Genomic DNA, 14,364 nt, shown 5'->3' on the forward strand with positions numbered 1-14,364 from the left:
TGAACATTTGGGTGGCATTATGCAAATATTTCCATATAGTGTGGTAGATATGTGGGGGCGTGTTAGAATGAGCCGTTTTAGGGGGGCGTGGCAGAGTCTTAACTTTGATAAAGAATATCTCTTTGGTTTTGAGACTTTAGTCTTTGCAACTTCAGGGATCTTATCTATGCACAATCAGCTTGTAACACTCCAAAGAGAAAGGAAAACTTGAAATCGCATCATATGACCCCTTTAATGAAATAAAAGGTACTCTAAATAAGAAACTAATACTGCCAGTAGGTGGCAGTAAATGTCATTGAGTCATTTGTTCATTCATTGATTCATTCATTAGATTCGTTCAAACGGCTGATTCATTCAGGTTTTAAGTAAATGGCTCTCTTTATGAATGAGCCATTGAATCATTAGTTCACCTGATTCGTTCATAATGCGGATTCATTCAGAAATAATGCTGGGAGAAGCGCAAGAATTCTGCTGTGGCTTTAAAAAGATAATATTTGCTTTAGCAAAACTGAGCAAAAACAGACAATATTGTGTCTAAAATATAACACAATATTAAGTTCTTATGATCTCTGTTATCTTATCACGTTATTTTTTCCATAACTAATTAATTAGATTACATTTGATTGATTAGATTAGGCAGCTCTATCATTAAGCCCAATTTATACTTCTGCATCGAACCTACGCTGTAGCCTACGCATAGACGCACACCCTACGCCGTAGCCTGACGTGCACCTCTGCACCTCACTGGTCTGCTAGAACCCCTCCATCCATATGTACTTGAGTTTTGTGTGTGTTTATGTGCACTTTAATATATTTTAATGTTACACCTTCTTTTATAAAATAAAACAAAGCAAAGAACAAGTGTCTTATCATTTATTATACTACATAGCATTATACATCAGTAGTTGTCCGCAACAACCAATGTTGATCTGCCGTTATACAAGTCCTTGTTGAGATTGAAAGAATACCATCTTCTCCTGTTCCGTTGTTGTCTCCGTTTTGTAGTGATTTAATGATTTGATATTTATTTGCCGCCGTCACGCCGCTTCTTCTTCGGCTTTTGCCGTGCTACTGCGGGTTACACCAGCAACATGCCTGTGGACACTGCAGACTAGCGGTTTGCATGTGTTCTGCACGTCGACGCAGACAACAACACAGAAGCATACATGAAAACTGACGCATAGCCTACTACTAATTGATGCATTCTTTTTAGCTCATTGACATTTTCTCTTTCTATCTCTCCTTCTTTCTCTGTACTCAGCTGACACTAAACGTAAAGTGGAGCAGATCTCGGAGGAGCTCAAGAACCTAGATGAAATTCTGTCCAAGGATGACAAGAACAAGGGATTGCAGGATGACAAAACAGATGAGAACCCTGCAGTCCATTCAGATGAGCCTCCACTTTCAGAGTCAGAAACAAAAGGTCAGCATGCAATGATTTGATTTGTTTATCCAACCACAATCTCTCTGACTCTCTAGCCTAAATCATGCAGTTACAAATGAATACATTGTGTGGCGCTGTGTAAATGTGACATTGAGGTGGTGAGAAGTGATGCCATGCGCTTTCAGGTCTTGTTTGTACGTTTGTAAGACTATTACAGTGTTTATTTTCAAATCCTCGTCTTTTAATAAAACAGTTAATGTGTATGCTTGTTTGTAAATATTTATATATATAATATTAACGTTAACATTACTGTTCATTTATATTACACATTTATATTTTCTGCAGGTTAGTCTTTTTTGGTCTTGGTTTTACTTTCTCTATTTTTTTTTTTAGATTTCTCTCTTTGTTTTGTTAGCAGCTTCGGTGCAGCATTCAAACAGTATGGCATTTGTGTGTGTATGTTTCTGTGTTAACAGAGGGTGAAGTAGCTGAGGTGGGCTCAGTGAGTGAAGAGCCTGAGGACAAGGACTTCTGGGATGGAGTTGCCAAACCAGCAAGCACAGAGTCAAGCACACCTGACTCAGAGGTAGGGCTGCACGATTCTTGCTAAAATGTGAATCACGATTTTTCTCCATGGGAATTGAGATCACGATTCTCTTACACGATTCTCATTTTTTCAACCAAAATTTATTGCACTCAAGTACAAAAACAAAACAAAACACAGGACTAGAGCTGCACGATTCTGTATAAATTGAGAATCACGATTTTTTTTTGTCTCAAATAGAGATCAAGTGTCACCCTGACCCTGTATCTATTTATATATTTCTTTATTAATATTTTTATATATTATTATCTTATATTAACCATTTGCACACACGAGCATTACCCGGCTTCGTTCCTCCCGACCGCAGACGCAGGTTTACAAGCCACTTTTTCCAGCGTTTTTCAGTCAAATTCTTGAATTTTCCAACCTTATGAGCAACACATTTTTGTACACGATAACAGCTCCTTGTGGTTTCTCGGTTTGTCCGATTTGAGCATCCATAAACAACGCAAAACACTGGCATTTTGAGCTTCTGCTAATGATTTCTATGGAGAAAAATCACTTCCTGCCCTCCAGCTGCATTTCGCGCGTCATCAGAATCACGTGATTGCAAACAACCTATTATACAGTTTTTAAGTCACTTTTCGCCACCTAGTGGCGAAACAATGCAATCGACACAAACGTTATGTGGCAGTTAGTTTCAAACGTGGATTTGCTCTATTTTGGTCCGCTACCATAGACATCAATGTTTATATCTGAATTATAAGCTTTCATCCCAGTATTTCTGTGATAATATGAATGACTGTATGACAGAAATAATACTGTGTAGTAGTTTGAAAAGACTGTTTGTGAAGCTGTTTCTTAACCAAACATGGTAACTGCTCTCTCTCTGTCAGCGGCAGTGCGAACGCAGATTTGAATGATCCGGTAAGACTTTGTCAAAGGTTTAATAGACACGGGAGAATCGTTGTCATTTAGAAATGAGATCATTTGGTTGTCTGAATCGAGATCGCAATCTTTTAACGATTAATCGTGTAGCTCTACTCAGAGGTGCAGCATAATTTAAAGCATATCTTCAATCTATAATATAAACCATAATTCTTTTGCCTTTACGCTTGTTTAATGAACCTTTTGAGGGGGCACTGATCATAACCATGGATTACAACTATCTTACAGAACCCTGAGGAGCCTCAGGACAGCCAATTACATGAAAATGACAGTAAGACAATTAATCGAAGTTTAAATAGACCTTGTTTAAGTCTATTTACGATTATAGCATCAATCAAGTTGTCCTAAATTTAAACAGTGCACTTTCTTCATTTTTTGTTCATCTTTCTTTTTCTCTTTAGTATTTGGAGAGGAAAAATTTAATTTTAAAATCATCACAGACCCTGCAGACCTCATGAAATTTGTACAACATCTCAGAGAAAGCAACCAAAAAGTAAGTATTTTTGAATCTGTGCACAGGCTTTCACAGAAGCTGATTTGTCAGCCAACATCTTGCCGTCTGGAGAATATTGGCAAAAATTACAAAATCGCCTATGGTCATTGCATAATGTCTTGCAGTTTTTCAGAATATCCTGCCATAAAGTGTTTCGAAGATACTGTGTCAAGTAAAAAGCCACTCACCCATTGAAAACACATATCGATTGACCATTAATTTATATGCTCTATGTTCAGAACAGGAAAGCCGAACTGGAAAAAGAGAGCCAACAGTCATCTCAGAAGAGAGAGGAGCAGGAGGAGGAGGAGAAAAGAGAGGAGAGGGCAGCAGGAAGGGAGGTAGAGGAAGGGGATGAGGATGAAAGATTGCTGCAGGAGTTTGAGGATGAAATGGCAGATCTGTCCGTTCCCTCCTCCAAGATAGAAGAGATAAAAGAAGAGATGCAGAAAGAGTTCGAAAACATCATAGAGGAAGTACGAGTTATTACTGTTACAGCCTGCCCATGTAAAAATCAGCCAGAAAACTTGGCAGTGAATAAATTCTATTGTGTTTTATCTCCCAGGCTCAGCAGGAGTTAGAGAACGAAGGTCTTAAGGGCGAGTTTGATCGCACTCAGGCTACGCAAACTCTAGAGAACACGCTGGGGAAACTTTTGGACCGTCTTGAAGACAAGACCGGACATGAGAGTGAAACAGAAACAAATACAGACATGCATAAAAACACACACTCACAGCATAAGACAGAGGGAGGCCCTTCTCCTGGCAGCCCAAACCTGGTTCCCAAAACACCAGGTAAATATACAGAACGGATGCTGAGTGAACAGGTGCATGAATGAACAGATGGTAGAATGAATGGCTCATTAAATTGCTTGTAACTTCCGTCTTTGCACCCCAGGCATTCACAGAACCTGCTTCTGAGCATATTATACTATACATATATAGTATAATGTCTATAAATGTGTGTATGATGGATATATATGCATTATACAGTGGCCCTGAAAAGTAATAATCTGAAAACAAATGATGCTAGACCTTTTCACTTTACTCCATTTTAACCTTTAACTGCTCCCAAAGACAAATTATAGACTGCAAATATTTTTATCTTAATTTTTAATGATAACATTAATATACAAAAATTCAGGGTTTGTAAGATTTTTTAAAAAAATGTTTTTGAAGGAAGTATTTTATGCTCACCAAACCTAAATTTATTAGATAAAATACAGTAAAAAAAAAAGTAATGTTATGAAATGATATTATAATTAAAAAAAAATTGAAATTTGAAATTCTCAATTTGAAATTGAGATTTATACATCATCTGAATAAATAAGCTTTCCATTGATATACTGTATGTTTTGTTAGGATAGGGACAATATTTGGGCGAGATACAACTATTTGAAAATCTGGAATCTGAGGGTGCAAAAAAATCTAAATATTGAGAAAATCACCTTTAAAGTTGTCCAAATTAAGTCCTTAGCAATGCATATTACTGATCAAAAATTAAGTTTTGATATATTGACAGTAGGAAATTTACAAAATATCTTCATGGAACATGATCTTTACTTAATATCCTAATGATTTTTGGCGTAAAAGAAAAATTGATCATGTTGGCTATTGCTACAAATATACCCATGCTACTTATGACTGGTTTTGTGGTCCTGGGTCACAAATCATTCTAATATGCTGATTTGGCTCTCAAGAAACATTTCGAATTATTTTCAATGTTAAAAATTGTTTAAACATTTTTGTAATACATTTTTTCAGGTTTCTTTGATTAATGGAGAGTTCAAAAGAACAGCATATGTTTGAAATAGAAATCTTTTGTAAAATTAGAATTTTTTTACCGTCACTTTTGACAATTGAATGTATCCTTGCGTAAAAAAAAACTGACACCAACCTTTTGAACTCTTGCATTAATTTATTTTCAACAAACTATGGTCCAAATACTTTGTGGGGCCACTGTATGCTTTATCTGTATACTAAATCATTGTCACCACTTACACTAATACTACACAGTGTCATACTGTTGTGCCATTGATGTTAGAGAGAGACTATAATACGTAAAATAGGGAGGAGGAATTTTCCGCCGTCTCTGCCGGTAACCTCCCCTTCCCTCTGTCTCTCATCACCCAAGCCCAAGCGGGCAGCAATGGCGAGCAGGTAAAAGTCAGGGTGACTAAGTATAAGGTGGGCGGAGGTGTGGCTGCAGGAGCGGTTACCGGGGGCAACAATGATGATGATGATGATGATGATGATGATGAGGGGGGTGTGAAGGTGAAGGAACTGGGCGAGGGCGACCCCCAGTGGCAGCAGATTCAGGAAGTGGTCAAAGAGCAGCTAGAGAGAGCCGGCATCAAGGCCAAAGGTAGGCCAGAACACACTAACACACACCTAAGTATTCTTATTTCCCTGTGTGTGTGTCTTTGTGAGTGGAGCGAAGACTTTATATTTCATCCTGAAATCTTAAATTATTCTTCTGCCCGGGCTTTGCTCTGAGTAACTTGTTTCCTCAAATAAGCATAACTGTTCTTCACTTTGACTCTATTCCACTAAAACACATCTAGACATAAGTGTTTCACAATTCTTTTAGATGCCAGTGATTTTGTTTTTCCCTTGATGCTGGATTGCGTGACTGCAGAGAAAGGTGGAGGAGGTCTTTTTCAGCCTTAAGAATGGCTTTGAAAGAAAACAACATTATAGGATTTGTGTGCACTCACATTTGTCAGTAGAGGGTGGTGGCTGTTGCTCCAGTTTTGCTGGTTTTGGAGTAGAGATGATGTTTAGGCTGATAGAATGTGAAAATTTAGGAGTATGACAGCATTTCGTTTGTCCTTCCTACATTCCACAGCCTTTATTACCATCTCTGCCTGCATCATTTCTGTCACTACTTATTTCTTCTACCAACTGTGTGTGTATGGGAATGAAAAATAATCATTTTGTTATTCTGTCTATTGTTAGACTAACAATATAGTTATGTTAATGTACTTGGGTGTTGACTAAGGATTTCTGGGACTGTTTTTCAGGAAAGATTGAGGTGAAGATTTTAACCCGTAAAACAGCTGAGGAAGCGGGAGATCAGTGGCTCACTGAAGAGGATACAAAATCATTTAGAGAGCTTCTCATCAACCTTCTGGTATGAACCTATACACACAACTATACCTGCAACATGTAAAAAGCAACACCTACCTGCAAGTTCACTAAAGCAGTCATATACGTAGAATCAAATTTTCTTCATCTTTTAAGATAAGAGTTCATTGCACTATAAAAAAAAACGTGACATGCTCACATTTACCCATCAGTGAGACCTCTTCGGTATTCCAAAACTTGCCTCAAGACCACCTGGTCACAGTGAGGTACTAAAGAGAACGCTTCATAGATACCATTTATCATGTGGTCACATTTGTGACATTTCAGTAAAATTTGGAGGGTAAGAAGGTCCATTGTAAATGGTGTGGCAATGCATGAAGCACAGCTCACACAGAAGTAACTTTCAAAACAAGCAGCTTTCTAATGGTCAATGCAGTAAATTCAGGGAATTGTTTTTTGCAGATTTCTATTTAAATGACTGAATATCGCCTGTGAAATTTCACACCTGACCACACCTTAACAGTTAATAATAACAGTAAAATGTGGGAAAGTTGGTCAAACCTTGTGCTGTTTTTAGCTGTTAGCACCTGAAATTTTTGCATATTTTCTTAAGAATCCAATATTACAAACTGCAGATTTCAGCATGGATTGTTTTGTGAACAGTTTGCTTTGTACAGAATTTTATACTGGATCCAACAGAAAACCCATTGTTCACATTTAAATATTAGAAGGTGGCATTTAAAGGCAAATATTAAAGGGAAAGTGGCAAAAAACAGGGCAAAGAAAAGGAGGAAATGACCTTATGACTACTATTTAAGAAGCAAAAAATTTTATTATTGTGAGTTTAAATAGTTAAAGAATGTGTGATGTGACCCTTATAATATAAACACCCTATATACTGGTCATTTCAGTGTCTGTTAAGGAAAAATGTCCTCGTTCTTACACTGATTCAACAGGTAAATAAATTGGTGTTTACTCTTTTGTGTGCAGACAGGAGGTACGGAAGAAGTGTATAAAGAGCAGAAGAGACAGCAAGAGTTGGAGAATAACTACAAATTTGTCTGGGGAGAAAAACAGGAAGAGAGCCAGTCCACAGGAAACAGTGATTCTGATGAAGCAGACTTTTGAGCCTTTTCCTCTTCTCTCAAGCACTGTTAACCTCAAGAAGGGCAGCCAGCGTTCTCTGAACTATAACCTGCCTGGTCGTCTCATGCATCGCAACCAAACTGCTCTCTCAGACCGTTTAAGTCATGTGAGCCCTGTGAGGGGTTCAGTCCACTGTCGTGAATTCTGATTATCCTGTATGAGCATCTGTGAATGGTTTATATCTTGCTTGATTTCAATCTTGGATTTTTTAAACAAATATACAAATACACACATTTCAGTTGTGTTGCTCTTTGTCTGTGTGTGACAGGCTGTGACAGATCTTTCTTCTCTCTTACATGCAGACAAAATATCAGTTAGTATGCATGTCAAAGTTTGTTTTGCAAAGACAGTCTGAACTAACATTTACTCATCCTTGATCAAACATTGATTTTGTTTGTCTTGGAATGTCAGAAAATCTGGATTCAATGGATGCCTTTGATAGCCACAGTATGGCGGTAGAGCTTGACGATGCAAGTTGAATGAAAGATTAGCCAATGTAATGCAAATAGAAGCAGTGTCCTGCCACTATTTTCTTCTGGCACATAATTCATATGTTTTGTTTTGCAAATATTGTTTGGCCACAGGTTCACAACTGTGGGAAACGTCTAAAGCTACTTTCTCCAACAAATCCTGAGCCTGACCCTGGCCTAAGCAAATAATTTAGTGTACTGCTTCAGTTTTGTCTCAATTTATCTTTTTGGACAAGTTTGTTTGTGCAGACAGCCCAGTTATAAGATGCAAAGTTAGTTTAAAACCTGGATGTAAACTGTTGCCAAACATTTGGAATCTACTGCATTTAGCCAGTGCTTTCATGTCGCCAGCAGACAAGGGCTCTTTTTGATGTAAATGTTTTGAATGATCATCATACTTTAGTCAGTTGCAAATAATGTTGCTACAGCATTTGATTTGTTATAATTTGTGATAATTTAAGGCATACTTTCAGTTTCTGTTTTATAATGTAAGCACACTTGCCCTTTTGTGAGGGATTGAGTGGTTAAAGCTGCAGTAAGCAATTTATCAAAAAAATAAAAAACAGATACCAATAAAATACGTCTTGAGATGTCATCGCACTATCTCTGTGAGAGCCCCTGTATTTGGAAAACAGTAAAATAAAGGAAGAAAAAGAATGACAGCGGGCCATGCGTGTTAGCCAATCAGAACCTGTTGGCATACGTTTTGCGCCCGGGCGGGACTACTTGTTCAGTTCAATTCAAGTTTATTTGTATAGCGCTTTTCACGATACAAATCGTTGCAACGCAGCTTTATAGGAAATGAAGTTTCTACAATATATTTAGTAGTAGCTTATCAGTGGTGACTATGTCAAGTTGATGTACATATGGCAGAAATGTACGGTAAAAATCAGTTAATGACGTAATCAAACAGACGATGAACACTATTAACAGCAATTATTATATGATGCAATCAAACTTATAGCAAAATGTGGTAGTTCTGTATGGTACTACCAAAAGTCCAGAGTTTTGCGACCTTAGGGAGCATGATGGATTGTAGCGTGGTAGAAGACTAGTTAGATATGCAGGAGCTAAACCATTAAGGGCCTTATAGGTAAGTAATAATATTTTGTAACTGATACAGAACTTAATGGGTAGCCAGTGCAGAGACTATAAAATTGAGGTAATATGATCATATTTTCTTGACCTGGTAAAGACTCTAGTCGCTGCATTTTGGACTACCTGTAGCTTGTTTATTGAAGATGCAGGACAACCACCTAGCAGTGCATTACAATAGTCCAGTCTAGAGGTCATGAATGCACGAACTAGCTTTTCTGCATCAGAAACAGGTAACATATTTCGTAACTTGGCAATGTTTCTAAGATGGAAGAATGCTGTTTTTGTAACATGGGAAATATGATTTTCAAAATACAAGTTGCTATCTGATATAACACCCAGATTTTTGACTGTAGAGGAAGTAACTGTACATCCGTCTAGTTGCAAATTGTAATCCACGAGATTCTGTGTACTGTTTTTTGGTCTAATAAGTAATATCTCTGTCTTATCCGAATTTAATAGGAGAAAATTATTGGTCATCCAATCTTTTACATTTTTAACGCACTCTGTTAGCTTAGATAATTTAGTAGTTTCATCTGGTCTTGTTGAGATATATAGTTGAGTATCATCAGCTTAACAGTGGAAACTAATCCCGTATTTTCTAATAATATTACCAAGGGGCAACATGTATATTGAAAATAGCAGAGGACCTAGGACAGATCCTTGTGGCACTCCATACTTTACTGGTGATAACTGAGATGACTCGTTTAAATAAACAAAGTGGTAGCGATCGGACCGGTAGGATCTAAACCATATTAAAGCCTGCCCTTGAATGTCCGTATAGTTTTGTAATCGATCTATGAGTATGTCATGATCTTTAGTGTTGAACACAGCACTAAGATCAAGTAAAACCAGAAATGAGATGCAGCCTTGGTCTGACGCAAGAAGCAAGTCATTTGTAATTTTAACAAGTGCAGTTTCTGTGCTATGGTGGGGCCTAAAACCTCACTGTAAAAAAAATCCGTAAAATTTACGGTAGAAAACCGGCAGCTGTGGTTGCCGGAATTTTACCGTAAAAAATACGGTAGCAACGTTTTAGGTTTTACGGTTTTAACTTAAATTTACAGTTAAATACCGTAATTTCATTAACTGATAAAATTTTATTATATACCAACCTATTGAAGTACTAAAATCTGTTTTGTACCTTTGTAATACACTGATAACCACCAAATGCAGGTGGTGATGAGAAAGTCACATGATGAACCAAAGCCCATCACAAGCAGCTTTTAAATAATAACATATATAGAAGGTGCACAGTGTCATTCACACAAACACCAAACTCATTTTTTACAGTGCTGACTTAAATTCTTCATAGAGATCATTTTTTGCAAGAAGGAGCACAATTGAGCAGACACAACTTTTTCTAAAATTTTAGACATAAACGGAAGATTTGAAATGGGTCTGTAATTTGCCAGTTCACTAGTTGTGGTTTCAAGCCCCTGCTCCTTTAATTGCCGACACGTGCCCTTTCGGTCTGGTGTTCTGGCGATTTGTGCTACCCCGCTCAGATTGTGCTACCTCCCATTAAAAAGATAGGTAGCACAAATCAATAGCGAAAAATGCTACCTATCAGATTGTGCTACCTCCCATTAAAAAGATAGGTAGCACAAATCAATAGCGAAAAATGCTACCTATCAGATTGTGCTACCTCCCATTAAAAAGATAGGTAGCACAAATCAATAGCGAAAAATGCTACCTATCAGATTGTGCTACCTCCCATTAAAAAGATAGGTAGCACAAATCAATAGCGAAAAATGCTACCTATCAGATTGTGCTACCTCCCATTAAAAAGATAGGTAGCACAAATCAATAGCGAAAAATGCTACCTATCAGATTGTGCTACCTCCCATTAAAAAGATAGGTAGCACAAATCAATAGCGAAAAATGCTACCTATCAGATTGTGCTACCAGCATTTTATTCATGTGGTTTGAGGCTTTTTTTAATGTCCATACCTGTTACCCCTACACTAAACCTACACGTCCACACCTACCCTTACCCTAAACTTACCCTTAAAACAATGCAAATATATGTTTGGTAACACAATCTGATAGGTAGCATGTTTCGTCGGTACACCGGTCTGTGTGCCCCCCGACCGCTATTTCTACCCTGAGGGGGACCCCACCCCCATATAGGGTATATGTCGAACATCACCTGACCAAACCCGGAAAACAGGTCTCATCGCTTCCGCTTGTCGGAGAACGTGTTAACAGCCGTATTAAATAATAGCAATATCTACGGACTTTTAAGATAATCAGTTAAACTAGCTAGCTGTTTTTATTGTTGACGTTTTATTCAATTTCTATTGAATAAACTCTAAATGTGAAAAGAATAAAAATTAAAAAAAACGTTAGATATCAGTCCGCATACAGTGGGTACGGAAAGTATTCAGACCCCCTTAAATTTTTCACTCTTTGTTATATTGCAGCCATTTGCTAAAATCATTTAAGTTAATTTTTTTTCCTCATTAATGTACACACAGCACCCCATATTGACAGAAAAACACAGAATTGTTGACATTTTTGCAAATTTATTAAAAAAGAAAAACTGAAAAATGCTCAGTATTTAGTAGAAGCACCCATTTGATCTAATACAGCCATGAGTCTTATTGGGACAAAAGGGTGCTTCTACTAAATACTGAGCAAAGAGTCTGAATACTTTTTCAGTTTTGAATAAGGTTTCAGTCAAGCAGAGTACATCAAAACTAGACTAAACAAAACTACTTGTTTGTCCAAACAATGGAACGCTGGGTAATTGTTGGTCAAATTTTCAGCGGCTCAGAAAAATCGCTTACAACAGCTTTGGGTTTTCAAAGGTCACCACGAGATGCACAACTGTACATTTTGGTACTACTAAAGAAATGTTTCTCAGAAACCTGTTAAAAATGCATGCGTGGGAGCGATGACTGAACAATAAAATTTACGATATCCTGTGGTCTACAATAAAAATAATAATTCATAGGTTTAAACAATGTTAAATAACCTTGAAGTCTCACACATTCAAATTACAAGCTCACATCGTGTCTTCTGAGCATTGTGACAAAACGCCTTTTCATTCTGGTCACAACTGTATTGTTAATATATAATATAACAACAGCTAGTATATTCATATAAATAAAAGTTAATATACAATCATTACAAAATATACCCCCGTTTCTGACAGCTTTCAAATGAAAAGCTTGCTGCAGTGAGATCCAGGGAGTTGAGTAAATGCCTATATCAGAGATACATTTTAAAAGAAGCATTATTTAGGTCAATAATTTATAACAAGTGAAAAGTGTTCCAAAGTATTGTATCTAATAGATGAAGTAGGGAAAGTCAGAAGAAAAGCTAAAAAAATAACGATATCTGCGGATTACAAGAAAAGAAAAAAAGCAGAAGAAGGGAGAAGTAGTAGTAAAGAAGTAAAGGAAAGTGTGAAAAAAATTAAGAATCAGAGTAGGTACAAGGAATATGCAGGAAACTTACATCCTCCCAAATTGGTGTTTGTCTAATAAGAAAAGGTCAAATAGACGTATTCATTATGTCACATGTTGTTGTATCGACTACAGATCAGGGCTGCGTTCAGCCCCGACAAAAACGGCGCAAAACGTTTTTTAAACGGAAACAGTGGTGCGTTGAACACACTGTTCTGATGACGCAAGAGTTGCAACTATGGCAGCTGAGAAGGCCATTCTTTGTGTTCTTTGTAGGGTTTTTCAACTCAAAAAGGGAAATATTTATGACGAATTATAACTGGTTATGATTCATAATAAATATTTAGATTAGATCTTTGAATTAACTGTAGCAGAATCAATATTACCATTACTTGATCTGTCCGTCCACCGAGCAGACAAAATAATCATTTATCAATTCAAAGAAAGATTATTTTCCTGGCCAAGGAAGAATAATCTGTCCTTCTTTGTGCAGTGCTAGCAGTAATTTAGCAAAATGTAGCAAGGGTTCACACATTCATTGACTTCGAATTGTGAGCAGCAAACAGAGACAATCAGTTGTGAATATAAGGGATTTAATAAATGAAACTATATATAACATATAACTAACTAAGCAAAACACATACAGAATGAAGCAAAGTAAGAAAAAGAGAGAGGAAAGAAAAGATTGGCAGTATTTCACATCACTTAACCACAACCTTTGAGAATCATCAAAGAATCAAAAATCACCTTAAAAGGGGCTGAAACTTAAACACGCATCTAAATAATTGTAAACGGTTACCACCAAACAAGAGAAAACGCATCTCAAACCCCGTTGCACACCGTTGCCAGGAAACATGTCGTTCAAACCGGAAACCGTAGCAAAACAGTGCACACCGGTTTGAGCTTGAACTTGCCCCAGGTTAGGCTAGGTCATGGTGACCAGTCAAATGTTGTGGTTAAAAATAGATGTGTGGTTAGATATAGTTTCCACATCTTTAGAACAAATTTAGCAAAATAAGCACTTTGTTTTAAATATCATATTTTACATATTACAAAAAAACAGATTCTAGAAGAGAACATCTAGTACCATTAATGACTAATTCTGAGAAACATTACTCAGGCAGTAGTTGAAAGATGTCCAATATCTAACAGAACACCAGCAGATGATGTAACTTTCAAACATATAAAATGTGCATAACATACATAATTTTGGAGAATACTACAAATATCACATAAGAACATAAATCAAACAAAGTAAAAGATAAACATAAATGAATCACAGTATTTGAATATGAATATAGGATTAGGATTATTATAAGAAGCATAAATCAATAAGTAATAAATCACATAACATTGATTATTTGGATACATAATTTATACATCAGTTAATAATGCTTGATTTGGAAAAAAAAAAAAAAAAAGGTTATTAAAATTACTTATAAATTTTGTTAATTTTCGCATAGGGTTGTGCTCATAAGCATTTGAGGAAGCAGACACGACACGACTTGAACGCTCTCAAACCTTCACCCGATTACAACCGGCTAGGCTAGGCGTAATTAATGTCGATCACAAGAATCTTTCAAACTTTTCTCGACGTGATTCTTTTGGCTCCCTGCCTTCACTTGCCGGAATGTGTTCCACGGTTGGATACATGTGGTCCAATAATAACCCGCCGTTCAAATGACATCATCGTTTAGCCTAAGATTGACAGTCGATTCATCCAATCAAATGCGCTTCCGTATGTCTTGTATTAGTTGTGACGCGAACAGTTGAGTTCACAGTTCA

General features: G+C 36.9%; 1 protein-coding gene across 2 annotated transcripts in view; it reads left to right on the plus strand.

Moving 5' to 3' along the window:
- The window catches only part of LOC107711069 (protein OS-9-like), a 20,246-nt gene extending 11,560 nt beyond the window's left edge, over positions 1-8,686 (plus strand). The window contains exons 7-15 of one of the 2 annotated variants that reach the window (XM_016515985.1): positions 1,262-1,423; positions 1,861-1,970; positions 3,105-3,147; positions 3,278-3,369; positions 3,609-3,845; positions 3,935-4,163; positions 5,503-5,733; positions 6,392-6,501; positions 7,446-8,686. In XM_016515985.1, the coding sequence (XP_016371471.1) occupies positions 1,262-1,423; positions 1,861-1,970; positions 3,105-3,147; positions 3,278-3,369; positions 3,609-3,845; positions 3,935-4,163; positions 5,503-5,733; positions 6,392-6,501; positions 7,446-7,583 (1,352 nt within the window). In that variant the 3' untranslated portion in view covers positions 7,584-8,686. The remainder of the gene's footprint in view (positions 1-1,261; positions 1,424-1,860; positions 1,971-3,104; positions 3,148-3,277; positions 3,370-3,608; positions 3,846-3,934; positions 4,164-5,502; positions 5,734-6,391; positions 6,502-7,445) is intronic. The other variant, XM_016515986.1, reaches the window with a different exon arrangement.
- The last annotated feature ends 5,678 nt before the right edge of the window (positions 8,687-14,364 follow it).

Source organism: Sinocyclocheilus rhinocerous, unplaced genomic scaffold, assembly GCF_001515625.1.
Source record: "Sinocyclocheilus rhinocerous isolate Xijiao unplaced genomic scaffold, SAMN03320098_v1.1 scaffold85, whole genome shotgun sequence".
In the NCBI taxonomy this organism is placed as follows: Eukaryota; Metazoa; Chordata; class Actinopteri; order Cypriniformes; family Cyprinidae; genus Sinocyclocheilus; species Sinocyclocheilus rhinocerous.